Source organism: Chelonia mydas, chromosome 3 (genome assembly GCF_015237465.2).
Source record: "Chelonia mydas isolate rCheMyd1 chromosome 3, rCheMyd1.pri.v2, whole genome shotgun sequence".
Lineage (NCBI taxonomy): Eukaryota > Metazoa > Chordata > Testudines > Cheloniidae > Chelonia > Chelonia mydas.
Window position 1 is genome coordinate 5,130,075 of NC_057851.1, and position 15,651 is coordinate 5,145,725.

General features: G+C 50.6%; 1 protein-coding gene across 3 annotated transcripts in view; it reads right to left on the reverse strand.

Annotated features, from left to right (window-relative positions):
- Positions 1 to 324: 324 nt before the first annotated feature.
- Positions 325 to 15,651, reverse strand: part of LOC122464885 (angiopoietin-related protein 7-like) — a 60,972-nt gene continuing 45,645 nt past the window's right edge. For all 3 annotated transcript variants that reach the window (XM_043542053.1, XM_043542054.1, XM_043542055.1), the window contains 5 exons: positions 13,224 to 13,446; positions 9,827 to 9,964; positions 6,431 to 6,647; positions 3,433 to 3,628; positions 325 to 1,531 (listed from right to left, as the gene is read on the reverse strand). In XM_043542053.1, the coding sequence (XP_043397988.1) occupies positions 1,385 to 1,531; positions 3,433 to 3,628; positions 6,431 to 6,647; positions 9,827 to 9,964; positions 13,224 to 13,446 (921 nt within the window). In that variant the 3' untranslated portion in view covers positions 325 to 1,384. The remainder of the gene's footprint in view (positions 1,532 to 3,432; positions 3,629 to 6,430; positions 6,648 to 9,826; positions 9,965 to 13,223; positions 13,447 to 15,651) is intronic.

Consider the following 15,651-nt stretch of genomic DNA (forward strand, 5'->3'; position numbering starts at 1 on the left):
CAGGGAGCAGCCCCCTGCAGGATTCCCTCTTTTATAAAGCCCTGGTGCTTTCCCATAAGCCCCCACTGGCCCGCAGGTAATTAGCCAAGGTACACTGGCCCCTGCTTCCTCCTAAAGGGCCAGCCTCCCTGTGCCACCTTCTTTACCCACCACAAAATTACGAGAGTGAGCACAAACCCAATTTCCCTCCCCCCAGCCCCGACAGGCCGCCTTTGAGGTAAATAGAAACCCACCTCACCGCATGGTCTCTTCCCCGAGAAGGGACAGGAACTGTGAAAATGGGACTGAAATGGCAGCACTGGGAGGCTTTTGATGTCTGTTTTATTTGTGGTGCAATAATTATCCCAGACCTGAGGAAACTCAGCTATGGAACGTCAGTGTGCCAGACAGCGGGCAACACGGGCTGGAGGGGACGTTAGCAAAACTTCCCCCATCCCCGGCTAACATACAGTTCTCTGCGTGCTGCGTACAAACAAACAGTAGCAGGAACCGGGCCCAGGAGGCAGCCCTCCCAGCTCTCCCCAGGGGAGATGAAAGCATGGCCCCACGCATTACAGAGGCAGCCCCAGGAAGTCGTGGGATGCATGACAGACTTTCAGCTCCAAATACATGCAAGTCTCTCTTCTATAAGGGAATACCGGAGCTCTGTCAAGCAAAGAGGTCTGTCTTTATACCAGAGTAGGGCCATTGTGTCCCACTAGAGGACAGTGGTAAACATACACCCAAGCCAGTAGATTGTGTGAGTCCCCCTAGAGCTTCCCCCGAGGTCATCATTCGTTCTTGAGCTCACACCAAGAGCATCTAGGGTCTCCAGCCAACAATCCATGCCTGAATCTATCCAGAGCCATCAAAAGGTGGCATCCAGATTTGGGCCGACACACCTGAGAAGCCGAAGGGGCAGCTCCGTGAGCCCAGCCAGACAAGGGCACTGTCATACGGCGTGCAAGCAAGTCCAGCATTCCTCCAGCAGAGGGCAGCGCTGCAGTCCCTGAAGTCACTACATGGCAGTCTCTCATGAAAAGTTTTAAAACATTTAAATAGTTCCCCTAAAAAATGGGATCCTCTTGGACCACGATCTTCCATCTTTGGCCTGTTCTCAGCCTTTGGTAGGTCCAGTCTAGGAGAGTGTTGAACAATAAGATTTCACTCAAACTGGCCTTGGTAACACAGGGCTTCACCATTTAACCACACACTGAAGGCCTTTCTTTCTTTCTTTCTTGGTTGTCTTCATTCTCTTGACCCTGCCCCAAAGGCAGAAGCAGGATGATATTTTGGGGACTCCGTAGTCTCCGGAGTCAGTCCATCTCCAGCTATAACAAGCCACTCCCGTCCCTCCCTTTCTGGAGCTGGGGATCAGCTGAGAGGAGAAACATCCCCAGTCCCTTCATGGGGAGAGATGGGGTCGGAAGGTGCGTGGACGGATCATCATGGTGACTTTCTTCAGGGAGTAGTAATCAGTGTCTTTCCAGGTGTACCACACAATGCCGTCTGGCCCCAGGATCTTGCGGTTTTTTATGGAGTACCTGCCCCCCTGTGACAGAGAGAAGGAGAACGTGAGGCTTAAGGGACACTCAGAAGTGGCAGAAGAGTCATTTGAAACCAGAACCTCCAATGCCCCAGGGAGTACAGCTGAGGGACCCCTGCAGCTTCAGCCATGGGGTGGTTGCTGATCTTTCCTAGTACTGCCTGGCAGTACTAGGCATCTGGAATCATCTCCCACCAGACGTTGAAGGCCTGGCAATTGGCATGAAAGGCTGTACAACCTGGATTGTTTTCACTGGATGATAATTTATTTACAGGCTCAGTGATGAAAACACTCAGGCACGAAATCTACAAGAACAGAATTCAGCCGGGTTTTCCCTCCCTTCCAGCGGGCACAGGCCCATCTACCCAAGAGAAAGGATGAGGTTGCCTGGAAGCAGAAGACAGTTCTATTTTCTACTATGTCTGTAGGACCAAAAAAAAATAATAAGTTAAAGAATTAGAGTTAGCTTGAGTTAGGTTAAAGAAATATGCACGTGTTGTAAAAAAAGGCCCTGACTAGCAAGTAGAAGGAAGGCCTTAAAAATGATGAATTACAAGGCCAAAAGAAATGAAGTAGGGAGGATGAATCATTCAAAGAATAGCTGATGGAATAAGGAGAAATGCCTAAGAAGAAGACCGCTGATGGACGGGGTGACAGCAGATGGTTTTCAATAAGACAAAGAGAATGTCTCTTCAAAGGAGTCAACAGAGACCACCCCACCCCACACACCAGTGATATTTCCTATGTGAACCCAGGTGTAATGAAAGAGGGGGGACGGATAGCTCAGTGGTTTGAGCATTGGCCTGCTAAACCCAGGGTTGTGAGTTCAACCCTTGAGGGGGCCATTTAGGGATCTGGGGCAAAAACTGGGGATTGGTCCTGCTTTGAGCAGGGGGTTGGACTAGATGACCTCCTGAGGTCCCTTCCAACCCTGAGATTCTATGAGCTGCTGGGCAGCTGGGAGGGGAAGTGCTAAGGAGAAAAGACTTTGGGAAAAAGAAGGTTGAAAATATGATCTGGATTAAGATGAACTGTCTCAGGCTGTTTTTAGCTGAAGTCAGTAACTGGCAACGACATCACGTTTTTGTCAAAGGGTATAAAAAGTAAACACTTAAAGGGTTCTTTGCTAATTCCTGCCTGACCACGTTGGAGCCGACCAACATGGGTCTAAGCACCGCTGGGTTTAGCCCGTTTGTAAGCATCTTGATCAAATACTTATAAATGTTTTGTTACTTTTTGGATGTCGTAAATTGCTTATTAGTAAGGCTACAATTTTGTCACGGAGGTCACAGAGTCCATGACTTCCAGAGATCTCCATGACTTCAGCCCTCAGCGGCTCGGAGCTGCAGGGTCCTCCCGCTGCCCGCCATGGCTCAGAACTCAGTGGGCCCCCTCGCCCGGCTGCCCCACAGCTCCCAGCTGCCGCAGGCGGCAGAGGGGTGGGGGTGGGGAAATCCGGCAGCTCCCCATTTTGTCACGCATATTTTTAGTAACAGTCCTGGACAGGTCACGGGCTTCCGTGAATTTTTCTTTACTGCCCGTGACCTGTCCTTGACTTTTACTAAAAATATGCGTGACAAAATCTTAGCCTTTCTTATTAGTTAGGCATGTTTAGAGCAATTGTACACGGTACCATTGTACCATTTGGCCTTGGGATTTAATAAAGGACTGTATGGTTAAATTTGTGGTTGGTGGTTTCTCATATTCATATTAATAACTTCAAATATTATTAATAATTCCAACAATGTCTTTCCAGGAAATCAGGGTATCTCAAAGCAATGAGGGAGAGCCCTGTAGCCGGGTGGTTGGGCAGGCAAAGAGGAGCTGCTGTTATATGATGAACAACAGTTTCCATGCAGCCTCACCCACGATGCAGCAATGCCTATGTCCTTTCGTGGCCACCGTACCTTGTAGTACACGCCATTGAGGTTGGAGAAGAAGCACTGATGATACCACCAGCCTCCGTGGGAGATCTCGGCACAGATGTTCCCCGTGTCGGGCGTGCTGAAACTCCTCTTGTTGTGGTACCAGGCAAACGAATCCTCCACTGTCCCACTGAAGCCTTCCACATGCAGGCGGTAATAGTTTGCCTCATCCTCAATGCTGCAAACAAGAGGAAACGGGCTGGATTGTCTCCTGGGGTTTCTACGTCTCCTTTCCAAGCTGGGCATTGCAAGCTTTATTCTTGCAGCGCAGCCATCTGCATCCAGTTATCTAGGCTGGGCATGCTCAGTGTAACTGCATCTTGCCAGTTCAGGGCCCAACCCCCTCTCTCTCCCTTCGGGAATATGTGATCCCTCCCCGCCCCAACCCCCTGCATCCCCATCCCTCTCACTGCATCCCTCCCTGTCCCACCCCCCGCACCCCCATCCCCCCCATCACTGTATCCGTCCCCATCCCAAACCCCTACACCTCCATCCCCCTCACCGCATCCCTCCCCGTCCCCTGCATTCCCATCCCCCTGTCACTGCATCCCTCTCCGACCCACCCCCCCGCATCCCCGTCCCTCCCCCCGCATCCCTCCCCATCTCACCCCCCTGCATCCCCATCCCCCGTCACTGCATCCCTCCCTGACCCACCCCCTGCACATCCATCCCCCTCACCACATCCCTCCTCCATCCCATCCTGTCCTGCCCCCTACACCTACCCATCCCATCCCTGTACCCCTTACAGCGCTCTCCCACCCATCCTCTCCACCTCCCAGAGCCGGCACCCCCATGTCCCACACCCCCCACAGCCCTGCACCCCATTCACCTCCATACACTGCTGCACTCCCATTATGTCCCTATACACCCCTGTGCCCCCCACATCCTCATGCACCTGTAGCCTTCTGCCTCCCACTGCATCCCCATCCACCCCACATACCCCCCACATCCCCTCCTCTCTCCGTCACTGCCCCCTCTCACCCCCACCCTGCTCTCTTCCTTGGCCTCTTTCCCTCCCCATCCTCTCTCCTCCACCCCCACCCCCAACCTTTCCCCTCCAGCCCACCCTCCTCCCTTTCCGGCTGGGTGATTTAGGCAGCCCTTGGGAAAGTGTATGAAAAAGTGTCTCTGTCGGCAAGTGTGTGCGTGCATGCATTGTATGTGTGTAAGAGACTGTGTGTCTGTATGTAGGGAGGTGTGTGTATACCTGTGTGAATAAAATTTGCAGCCTAACTCTTTGACTTTCATTCCTTTTGCTGGCTTGCGCACAAAAAAAAATGGATGACATAAAATATGTGCGTATTCATTTCATAACAAGTGTTCAAAAGAGGAGGGAACTCCCAAAGCAATGTATTATTTCTGAAAAAGCAAATGTTGTTGACTAGCAATTGCAGAAGAGCCGACGTATCAGACATTTCTTCCCACCTTTGTCTAGCAACATTATAAACTCTTTGTTGCAGACTCTCGCTTTTTATGTGTGTGTCCAGCACCTCCCAGCCTGGAGCCCTGATCTTAGTTGGGGTCTCCAGGCACTAAACAAAAGTTGTAAAATATTACATAATGCGGAAGTGCATATGTTAGTGCATGCTAGAAGTGTACACATGAATACACGTGTGTATCTGCATGTTGGTGTGGGAGTCAGTTTCTACAGATTTATTTATACAGATATCTGGACAGGTGCATTTCTGTGGCTGTGCTCTGTGGATTTGTATTTGGGCTTCAGGAGTGGGCCTTTAATGGACCCAGGGCAGCGGTGATAAGGTGTGGTCCTAATTCCACACACAAAATTACAGTAACTTTAGTGAACAAAAGCCATGGAGCTTGTTACGAAAAATGGGACAAGGGGAGGGAAAGAATCGTGAAAACCTTGGTGAAATGCCATTTTTTTTTAAATGACTCTTTTTGACTATTTTGCGGCCAGCTCTAGCGCCCTGTAACAAATAAACCCTGAACTACCGCTTAGAACAAGAAATACGTCTGTTTGGGCCTTGCAGCGAAAATGAGCATGTGAGAGAGGGTGGGGGAGAGCAAGCGACGGGGGGGTGGGGCGGGGGCGGAGTGAGCAGGGGGTCGGGCCTTGGGAAGGGGCGGGGCAGGGCCTCAGGGAAGGGGGCAGTGGGCGGGGCAAGGGTGTTTGGTTTTCTGGAATTAGAAAGTTGGCAACCCTACCCACTAAGGTCAAATGGAAGTCTTTCCAATTACTCCAATAGACTTTGGATCAGCTCCATGCACCAGGGATTGGTGGATCTGCAGACTGAAAAGCAGGAGCTGCCATGGCTGCAGGGCATAAATTAACCCCCAGGGTGATGTCTGCACGGCACTCAGGAGATGTGATTTCCAGCTTCGGCAGGCTTACACGCACTAGCTCTGCTTGAGCGAGGATCTATCACAGGGCAGCCGTGGCGAGTGGGGCCAGCTACCCAAATACAAGCCTATCGGACCTCCTAGACACGCACGCAGCCAGCTGGCCCTCCTGAACCCACACTGCTATTTTCAGGTGCTGGGCCAAGCAGAGCTAGCCGCGTATGTCTGCGAATCACATCTCCCCACTGCAACGGAGGCACCCCCGGCGAGGGTCAGGCGGAAACTTCCCCTCTGGGCCAGTTACTCCATACTTGTCCGCTAGGAGGATTCTTGTCCCTTCCTGGAATGCGTCTGGGGCTGGCCACTATTGGAAACAGGACATCAGCATGGATGGCCCTGGTTTGATCCACTACGGCAACTGCTGTGTTTCTACAGTACGTCCCTAAACCAAAACAACGCACATCTGACCTGGAAGTGAGGCCTTACCCTCCACGGCACTTGTTATGGGAATCAAGCAAATAGACCAGGAACTAACCATAACTTGGGGCCAATCCCACAAGCCTTCTGGGCCCAAAACTTCCACCGATTCCAGTGGGATTTCCATGCGCTAAGGCCTTGCAGGAGACGGCCCTTTGCCTGCAGCAGGAACCCAGGGAAGGGCACCGTGCCCTCCTACCTGAAGAGCTGGTAGAAGGCGTGCTTGTGCTTGTTATTCCAGTCTTCCAAATCAATGCGTAGCGAGTAGTCCCCTTGGTTCGTCATCTTGTGAATGTTCTCGTTACCCAGCCAGAACTCTCTGTTTAAATCCCCAAAGCCGTCTTTGTACTCGGTCCACGTCCGGGTGAAGTTGACCGAGCCGTCCTGCCGCCGCTGGATGACGGTCCAACCTCCACCTGCCAAGGGGAGAGAGGTGATGCTGATTTGAGTCTCCCATTCGCATCATTAGTGAGGAACCCAGCATCATCCTGAGCCAAAACCTTGACTCAGCTCCGCCTTGTACTGACATTGGCCAACTGGCCTGCTTGCAGAGATGTCTTCAACTAACTTTGCCCCTCTTCATCCCTTGCCCCACCCCCCCAACCCCCAGAGGAAAGCTGATCTGCTGGCTCTGCAGTGAGATAACCCTGCGATGTGTATCGTGGAGAAGTTTATAGATCACAGAGACTGAGTCTGATCTGTCCTACACCAGTGCTGACGGCAACACAGTTACTCCTCATTTACGCGGGCATACCTGAGGGCAGAATCAAGCTGGTAAATTTAAAGAAAGAAGCCATTTAGGCATGAAATAGGCTGGAGATTCCAGCGTGTTGGTATTATTATGTATTGGTTACACAGCACCACAGATGTGCATGTAGCCAAAACCACATTGCGTGAAGCATGTGTCTCTTCTAGAGGACCTCAGTGAGGCAGCCATCCGATCACTGCAGAATAACGGAGGGGTCTCTGATGGCTACCAATGGCGTCTTTTCTGCTTGCCTCCGAGTCACTAATGGGTGAGACTGTGCTGTCTAGGACAGATATAGCGAGCAAGTGCAGGTTTTCTTGGAGATACTGTAATGGGTCACAAACTGAATACGAGTAACAATGTGATGCAGTTGTGAAAAAGGCTAATATCCTTCTGGGGTGTATTAACAGGAGTGGCATATGTAAGCAGGGCCGGATTAACTCTCCTGTGGGCCCGGGGCTATTAGATTCTGTGGTGCTCCTGTATACAAGTCTTTTTCCTCATTTAAAACAAAATGATCACAATTGTGGCATCGAGGCTATTAACGCTATACTAAACTTGCCTTTTAAAAAACATAAAGCCATTTTGTGGTTACATTTCAGTCTTAAAACATGTAGAATATAGTTAAGTTAATTCAAAATAGCCCACTTCTTACCTTAGAATCGCTATTATATTAGTTTCTTGCTGGGAGGGAGTTTGGGTGCAGGACGGGGCTCCAGGCTGGGGCAGGAGTGTCGGGGTACAGGAGAGGGTGAGGGGTGAGGGTTCTGGGAGGGAATTTGGGTGCAGGGGGCGGATTCTGACCTGGGGCAGGGGGTTGGGGCGCAGGAGCAGGTGCGAGGTGCAGGCTCCGGCCGGGAGATGCTTACCACAGGCAGCTCCCGGCTGGCGGCGCAGTAGGGCTCAGGCAGGCTGCCTGTCTGCATGCCGTGGCCCCACGCCGCTCCCGGAAGCGGACGGCTGCTGGCAGGTCTCTGCGCGCTCCTGTGGGGAAGGGGACAGCGTGTCTCCATGCGCTGCCCGCGCCCGCAAGTACTGCCCCCGCAGCTCCCATTGGCCAGGAACTGGGGATGGTGCTGGGGTCAGTGGCAGCACACGGAGCCGCCTCCATCCTCCTCCAGGGGCTGCAGAGACGTACCAGCAGCCGGCCGCTTCCGGGAGCGGTGTGGGGCCAAAGCATGCAGGCAGCCTGCCTGAGCCCTGCTGTGCCAGGCCCCCCCTTAGCCCAGGGCCCTGGACTGCAGCCCCTAAAGCCCCTGCATTAATCCGGCCTGTTTAGTCTTGAGAAAAGAAGATGGGGGGGGCGGACCTGGTAACAGTCTTTAAATACAAGAAGGTCTGTTATAAAGAGGCTTCTGATCAGCTGTTCTCCATGCCCACTAAACGCAGGACAAGAAGGAATGGGCTGAATCTGCAGCAAGGGAGATTAAGGTTCGATATTAGGAAAAACTTTCTAACTATAGAGATATTTAAGCCCTGGAACAGGCTTCCCAGGGAGGTTGTGGGATCCCCATCACTGAAGTTATTTTAAAAACAGGTTGGACAAATCCCTGGCAGGGATGGTCTAGGTTTACTTGGTCCCTCTGCCCTGCACAGGGAACTGGATTTGATGACCTCTCAAGGTCCCTTCCAGCCCTACATTTCTATGATTCTCAGTTTATGACTGGTTTATGGATCATTGTGGGCATGCAACTCCATAGGCGAAGGGTTACCAAAGCTCCGCCCGGGACTGAAAACAGTGGGGAGCGATTACTGCCGTCTCAGAGATTCTATGCAGCTCCCGAGAAATATTCTCCTGGGGTGGTTTGCATATACTGGTTTAGGGCAGTCCCAGGGGAGAGGTCATGGGCAAAGAAAGAAATTGAGATATAAAGGCTGAGTTTGGGGAGATTTGGGGTCTTCCTTTTGATTCAACAAGCAGACAGATCTTGGGCTTTAGGGGAACCCCAACTTTTGCTGAAAGATTGGAAAGTCTTTGGCCTACTAGGGCCCTATAAGACTGATGGGTGAGTCCTGGTGGATGAGTCCTTAGTACGTGTGCAGGGAATTTTATTGTTTTAGGTGTTTTTTCTGTATGCTTTTCTATCCTTAAAATAAATGTACTCTTCTGCAAGGAAGAACTGTGTGCCCGCTGGTAAAAACACTGCCATTGTCCTCCAAGAGAAAGCAATGCACAGGGGCTGACCCTGAGGCAGTCTGGCTTGCTGGGGATATGCCAGTGTATAGAATAATAGAATCACAGACTCATTGAAGTGTAGGACTGGAAGGGACCTCAATAGGTCATCTAGTCCAGCCCCCTGCACTCAAGCAGGACGAAGTAATAACTAGATCATTCTGACAGGTGCAGCCTTAAAACGCTGGTCAGGAGGAAGAGGGATGCAGGTTTCTGCCCAAGAAAGATGATGCCTGGGAGCCGGAAACCATATGTGTGTGCCCTTGAGGGACCAAGGACAGGAAATACAGGTGCAGTTACCCTGAAAGTGTAACACTGTCCTTCCCCCGTTTAACCAAAGCTCTAGGCTCCAAGAGCACAAACACCATGAGCTCTTCCAGCACGGGATGCACCAAGATGGAGAATGCATCCTCGCTTGAATAGGTCCTGGGGGCTAGAAGCACTAGCTCCACCACTGCAGCTCAATGAGACACTTCAACCGGGGTTCCTAAAGCTGGTCTTCCAGAGCTCCAGTAGGTGAGACTATCTCTACAAGGAAGCTGGTGCCTAGGTACTAGGGTGCAGTGTGCTCTAGGCACATATCCAGAGTACACAGAAGTCTGACGTTGTGCCTTGGGCCCTGCCTGACCCTTGTGAGAAAAGACATTCAGGCATGTGGTCGCTTCTTACTATACCTTCCGTGTCCATTTCACACAGCACTTCTATTGGCATCCCACCGACAGAGGGCATAATGCTGTAGACCCCAGACCTCCGGATCCCATTGTAGTAAATGGAAGCACAGTCTATTGGGCAGTTCTTTGCGTGCTTCACGTCTAAGACAGGAAACAGAGAGACACAGTTTAACATTTCACTCAAAGAAGGGAGGACTTGTTTGGCTGAGTTTAGAACTCAAACACAAACTTTTGAGTTCCAGATGTAGATCAGAGCTTAAGACTTTTGAGGTATGAGCTCCATTTACTCTGGCAAAATTTAAGTTCTGGGATTCCGCATGGACTGAGGGGTAGTTCATTGGCTTTTATTTCATTTTATTTTATCCCTCGGGCCATCCTAAAATGGGAGCAAGACTGATTTTCACAGACAAACCTCCATCCATTGCACAGAGCACAGGGGAATAGAGTTTGAACCAGAGCCCTATATCCACACGCAACCACAATTTCAGGACTTCTGGAATCAAATCTGGATGCTAACCAGAATTGTGTGGCTAGGACCTGTCTCTGAGCTGGAAGTGGAAACCCCTGAGCTTGAGCACATTGGATTCACAGCTGATTCTGGATATAAAATTCACAGCTCAGGCCCATCTCGATGAGACCTCCATGCAGTTGTTAGAATGACACGTTCTTTGTTTTTAAATTAAAGCTTCTCTGCCGTTTAAGTTAAGGTGGAAATGGCAAGAGTTTTGCTGAGCTCAAAGTTCTGCTGAGCTCTTCCCTTCCAACACTGGGACAGAATGATTTAGTCCTGTTTCCATTCTCCAAAGGTGGCCAGTGCTGGATGCTTCAGAGAAAGGTGTCAAACCTCCCATAATGCACCTTACATTACTAGGCTTTGATACTCTTAGCTTAAAGATGTATGGACAAGTGGCCAAACCCTAGCATCTTTAGTCACACCTCTGGAGCGGCAGAAGCTTCCTAACAGTAGGGGGACCACTGGCGCCCAAACCATGGCCCCACCGCCCCCGTGCCAACCCTTCCCCCTGAGGCCCCAATGTTGCACCGTCCTTCCCCCAAGGCCCCTCCCGCATACCACCCCTTTTCCCTGAGCCTCCGTCCCCGTGCCACCCCTCAAACAGAAACCCATCCCTCACACTGCCCCTTCCTCCAAGGCCCCGCCCTCGCACCGCCCCTTCCCCCCCAAGGCGCTGTCCCCTCCCACCTGTCGATTGTCCTTACAGACGGTAAAAAGTGGGAGGGCCATGGCCCCCTAGGCCCCCCTATTCCGGCACCCCTGCCTGCCGCTAGGGGGTTGGGACACAAGATGTGCCAGAGCCTGTGTCTACACTCCAGTGTTGACATACCCAAGGAGGGTTTGCCTGGGGAAAGACTGAGTGAAAGCTGAGGAAGATCATCAGTGAGAACACAAATTCTCTGACGAGCTTTGCAGAGAAAGGCGGAGGGAACAGGGGACGAATGAGAGAGATAAACTTCCTCCTATCCACGCTACACCAGCCCCAACCCCAGCTGACCCTAATACCAAACCAGAAGCATGGCCAAGTTTGTGGGATTGAGAGGGTTATAAAGAGAGAATTGCCATTTTTTTTTCCGCGAGGGATGAGGTCACAACTCTGGCAGCCAATGAAAGTACATTGGGAAAGGAGGAATGGGCGTTGCAACATTCCAAGCCACCAGTCAGAGTGCCCGTTTGCTTTGAGGTCTCCCATTGGCCGTGGGAAGTGGGGACGGAATGGAGAAGCACCCAATCAAGGCCACTCTTTGGGGTCTGGTCTCAGAGTTCCATTGGACTATTTCCGGCCAGCTGATCCGGCAGCGCTGCTAAAGGGAACCCTGTGAGAATACCATGCAAGGAAATCTCACAGGGGAGACACTCTGGGGCTATTGGGTCTAGTTTCTGCTGCCTAGTGAGGGTATTACCACCAGCACCAGTTCTCCTTTTTCCAGCTGGCCATTTACTCTTCCAAAGAGCAATTATTTATGTGTACCTGGTGGCCAGAGGAACTGGAGCCAAGCTATCATGGTATCTAAGGCTGAGAGAGCTGGCTTCATTTAAAACAAGGATGATGGAAAACAATTAGACTGGTTGGCTCATAGGCTCAGTAACCAACTAACGTGCCTTTCCTCCCAACGCCACTGGCTCAAATCGGATTCAGGTTGGTAGGTGAATGGCATTAACAAATCAGGCCTGTTGATCAGCATGTGTAGAAGGAGGCATTGGGCTCAGCCGGCTTCTTACTGGATAAGTATCCACATCTCAGAAAGCACCGTCACGTGTCCTTTTCAGTCTTACGATGGAGGCCAAGAAGTGAACGGCCGAGAAACCAGATCAGCGTGCCCATCTGACTTCTCAAGCTGAGCGCTCCAGGTCGGGGCAGTGGCGAGAAGCTGGTTGAGATGTTTTAATCACAGCAGCTTTTTGGTGAAAAATGGGTTTTTGACCAAAAGGAGCATTTTTAGTTTTGGTTGAAATTTTCCTCTTTTTCTAAAAAAACAAAACCAGAAACCAAAACCCTTTTGGTAAAAGATCTTCAGTTCTTGGTAATAGAAAAAACCAACACCTCAGGTTTTGCTTAAAAAAAGAATTGGGGGTTTGGTTTTCAAAAATTGTACCAAAAATGATTTTTTTTTAACCAAAAACTTTCATTTTCTCAATGAAAAAAACAGGAAAATTTCAAGAAGAGAGAGAAAAATTTTCCATGAAAATGAATTGACCTTTTTGGGTCAGCTCTACTTGTGGTACATGGGCCAGGAGGTGCTCAGGACACCTGCCTCCTGCCACATGGTGCGGGCATATCGCCAGCATCAAGAGGACTTCAGGGCCATCTTTTCTGAGGCTCCGAGAAGCTCCAGGTACAGCCTGACAGTTCCGCAGGTGCTCGGTAATTCTGACAATCACAGCCCAGGGGGCCTCAAATTGGACACCCCAAATCTAACTGTGAAACATTTGGCCTAAAAAACGGAGCGAAAGTCCATAAAATGCAAGGACATAGTCTAGTCTTATTTTTTACTATTGGCATTTATGGCAACAGGCCCGATCTCCGACTGTGCCGAGCACGGTACAGCTACGTAACAAAAAGAAGGCCTTGCTTCCTCCCAGTCGAAATTATTTGGGACTTTCACCCCTCTTCATCAGACCTGCCGTCGGAGGTGTGATGACGACACATGTAGCCATACCTGAGTTAGCTTTCGTCGTGCTACCGAGCTCCGGCACCAATCGCAGCGAAGCTGCTAGCTCAGGCCAGCCGCTCAAGTACGTACCCAGGACGGGGCTGTACAGTTCATGCTGCTGCCCATTCTGCCCCAGCTTTCACTGCTATCGTTATGTGAACTAGCTGGATCAGGTGTCTAGTCTGGATTCTAGCCCCTCACCCCCCCGCCCATCCCAGGTATCCCCCATCACCTGGATGGTGCGTCTCCTGCTGCGACCTCATCTCGGCAGGAAGGAGGCAGCCGGGGTTGCGCCGGACCCACTCGGTCAGCAGGGAGATGTTGTGGATCTGGGCCTGCATGTCGTAGAGCAGCGTGGCTTGGATGTGCCGCAGCGTGCTGGCCTCGTCGTAACGCTGCTCCAGCTCCTGGACCCGCTGCTCCACCGTGGAGTTCCGGCTGTTCTTCTCCTCGTGCTTCAGGGGAGCCAAGGAACCAAAGAAGTGTTAGCTGCAGGCAGTGCGGAGGGTTCAGCATAGTGGGGGATGTCACAGGAGATAACAGGGCAAAGGACAACCTGGGCCAGTGGACTGGAAACCAGCTGACAGCCAGGGCAGAGCCGCGAACACCAGGGAACGTGATCCTGGTCAGTGACAGGTGCGTTCTGCACCAGCCTTCTAAACAGAGCTAAGGGGCAGCCCCAGGTAGCAGCCTGTTCTCTATGTGACAATGCACCCTAAAGGAAAGGCTGTTCACCCCTGGTCAGACAGGGATGGAAACAGCCATCCCGGCCACAGCTGCTACTGGGTCTTCCGAAAGCAGCTGTCAGGAATACTAATAATAATCTGATAAGTAAGCTGGAGAAATGCAGGCTTGGTGGAACTACCACTAAGTGGATACATAATTGATTAAACAACCACAAAGAGTAACTAGTAATGGAACGATGTCAGATTGGAGGGAGGTCTCAAGTGGGGTTCCACAGAGATCTGTTCTGGGTCCGCTGGTGTTTAACATCTTTATCAGTGACCTGGATGTAGGACTAGAGAACACATTGATCAAATTTGCAGATGACACAAAGCTGTTGGGGGCTGTAAACACTTTGGAGGATAGAGCTAAGATTCAGAGGGATCTTGATAAATTGGAGAACTGGGCTATAGACAACACAATGAAATTCAGCAAAGACAAGTGGCAGGTGCTACGCATTGGGAAGTAAAAACAAATGCACAAATACAGGATGGGAGATAACTGGCTCGGCAGCAGCACTGCTGAGAAGGAGCTGGGAGTTGTGGTGGATCACAACCTCAACATGAGTCAGCAGTGCGATGCTGTTGCAAAAAAAGGAAACAAAATTTTCGGTTGCATTAACAGAGGCATAGCAAGCAAGTCACAGGAGGTGTTAGTACCGCTCTCCTCGGTTCTGGTTAGGCCTCAGCTGGAGGACTGTGTCCAGTTTTGGTCACCAATGTATAGAAAGGATGAAGAGACACTGGAAAGGATCCAGAGGAGAGCGACGAAGATGATCAAAGGGACGGAATGCAAGCCCTGTGAGCACAGGCTGAAGGATCTGGGTATATTTAGTTTGGAGAAGAGGAGATGATAGCAGTCTTCAAATATTTCAAAGGCTCCCATAAAAAAGGTGGAGAAAAGCTGTTCTCTCTTGCCACAGAGGGCAGGGCGAGAGGCAGGGGGTCAAACTCCAGCAGAGCAGATTTAGATTAAATCTCAGGAAAAACTTCCTCATTGTAAGAACAGCAGGACAATGGAGCAGACGCCTGGGGAGGTCGTGGAAGCTCCTTCACGGGAGGTTTTCAGAAGGAGCCTGGATAACATCTGTCTGGGATGGTTTAAACACAACAAATCCTGCGTCTTGGCAGGGTTTACATTAGATGACCCTTGCAGTCCCTTCTAACCCTCTGGTTCTATGATTCTCTGACTCGATAATGTTACTGCTTTTGGCCTGAGCCGCTAGCCAAAAGTTTGGGGTCTAGTAAGTTGTTCCAGCTGGGCATAGAAGCTGGTGATAGGTGTTTCTCTGATGCAGTTTTGTTTATTTACGAAGAACAGACACAGAGCTATGTCTTAGCTAGAGGGATCCAAGAACAAGCAGAGCAATTTGTTAGCCTTCAGCCCCAAGCCTCTTTAGCTAACAGACCCAAACACTCTCACTAGCTTTTTCCAGGGTCACACTGTGCTCACAGGTTACTGCTGGGCTTTCCTGCCTTTTGCTTCTGCCTCTCTGTTCTTGTCTGTTCTCAGTTTTTGGTGTATTCTCTCTTTTCCTCCCTCCCCCCACCTACCCAAAAGAATACTAAGCCAAAAGCTCCTGGGTGGGTTCGCACACACCTTTTGTCTCAGTTGGTGGCTCATACTCACAGATATGTTAATTGAAGGGTGAGTTCACGCCTATCGATCTCAATGTTTTAGCTCAATCCGTAACAAGGTTTCACTCAGCTCATAACAATAATAATACCAAGCTCTTATATATTTCATCTGTAGATCTTAAAGTACTTTCTGAAGGAGGTCAGTATCACCATCCCCATTTTACAAATGGGAAAACCGAGGCACAGAGAGGTGAAATTGACTTGCCCAAGATCACCCAGCAGAGCCGAGACTAGAACTAAGGTCGCCTGAGTCTTAGTCCCGTGCTCCATCCCGTAGGCTACACTGCACAAAGATGTAGC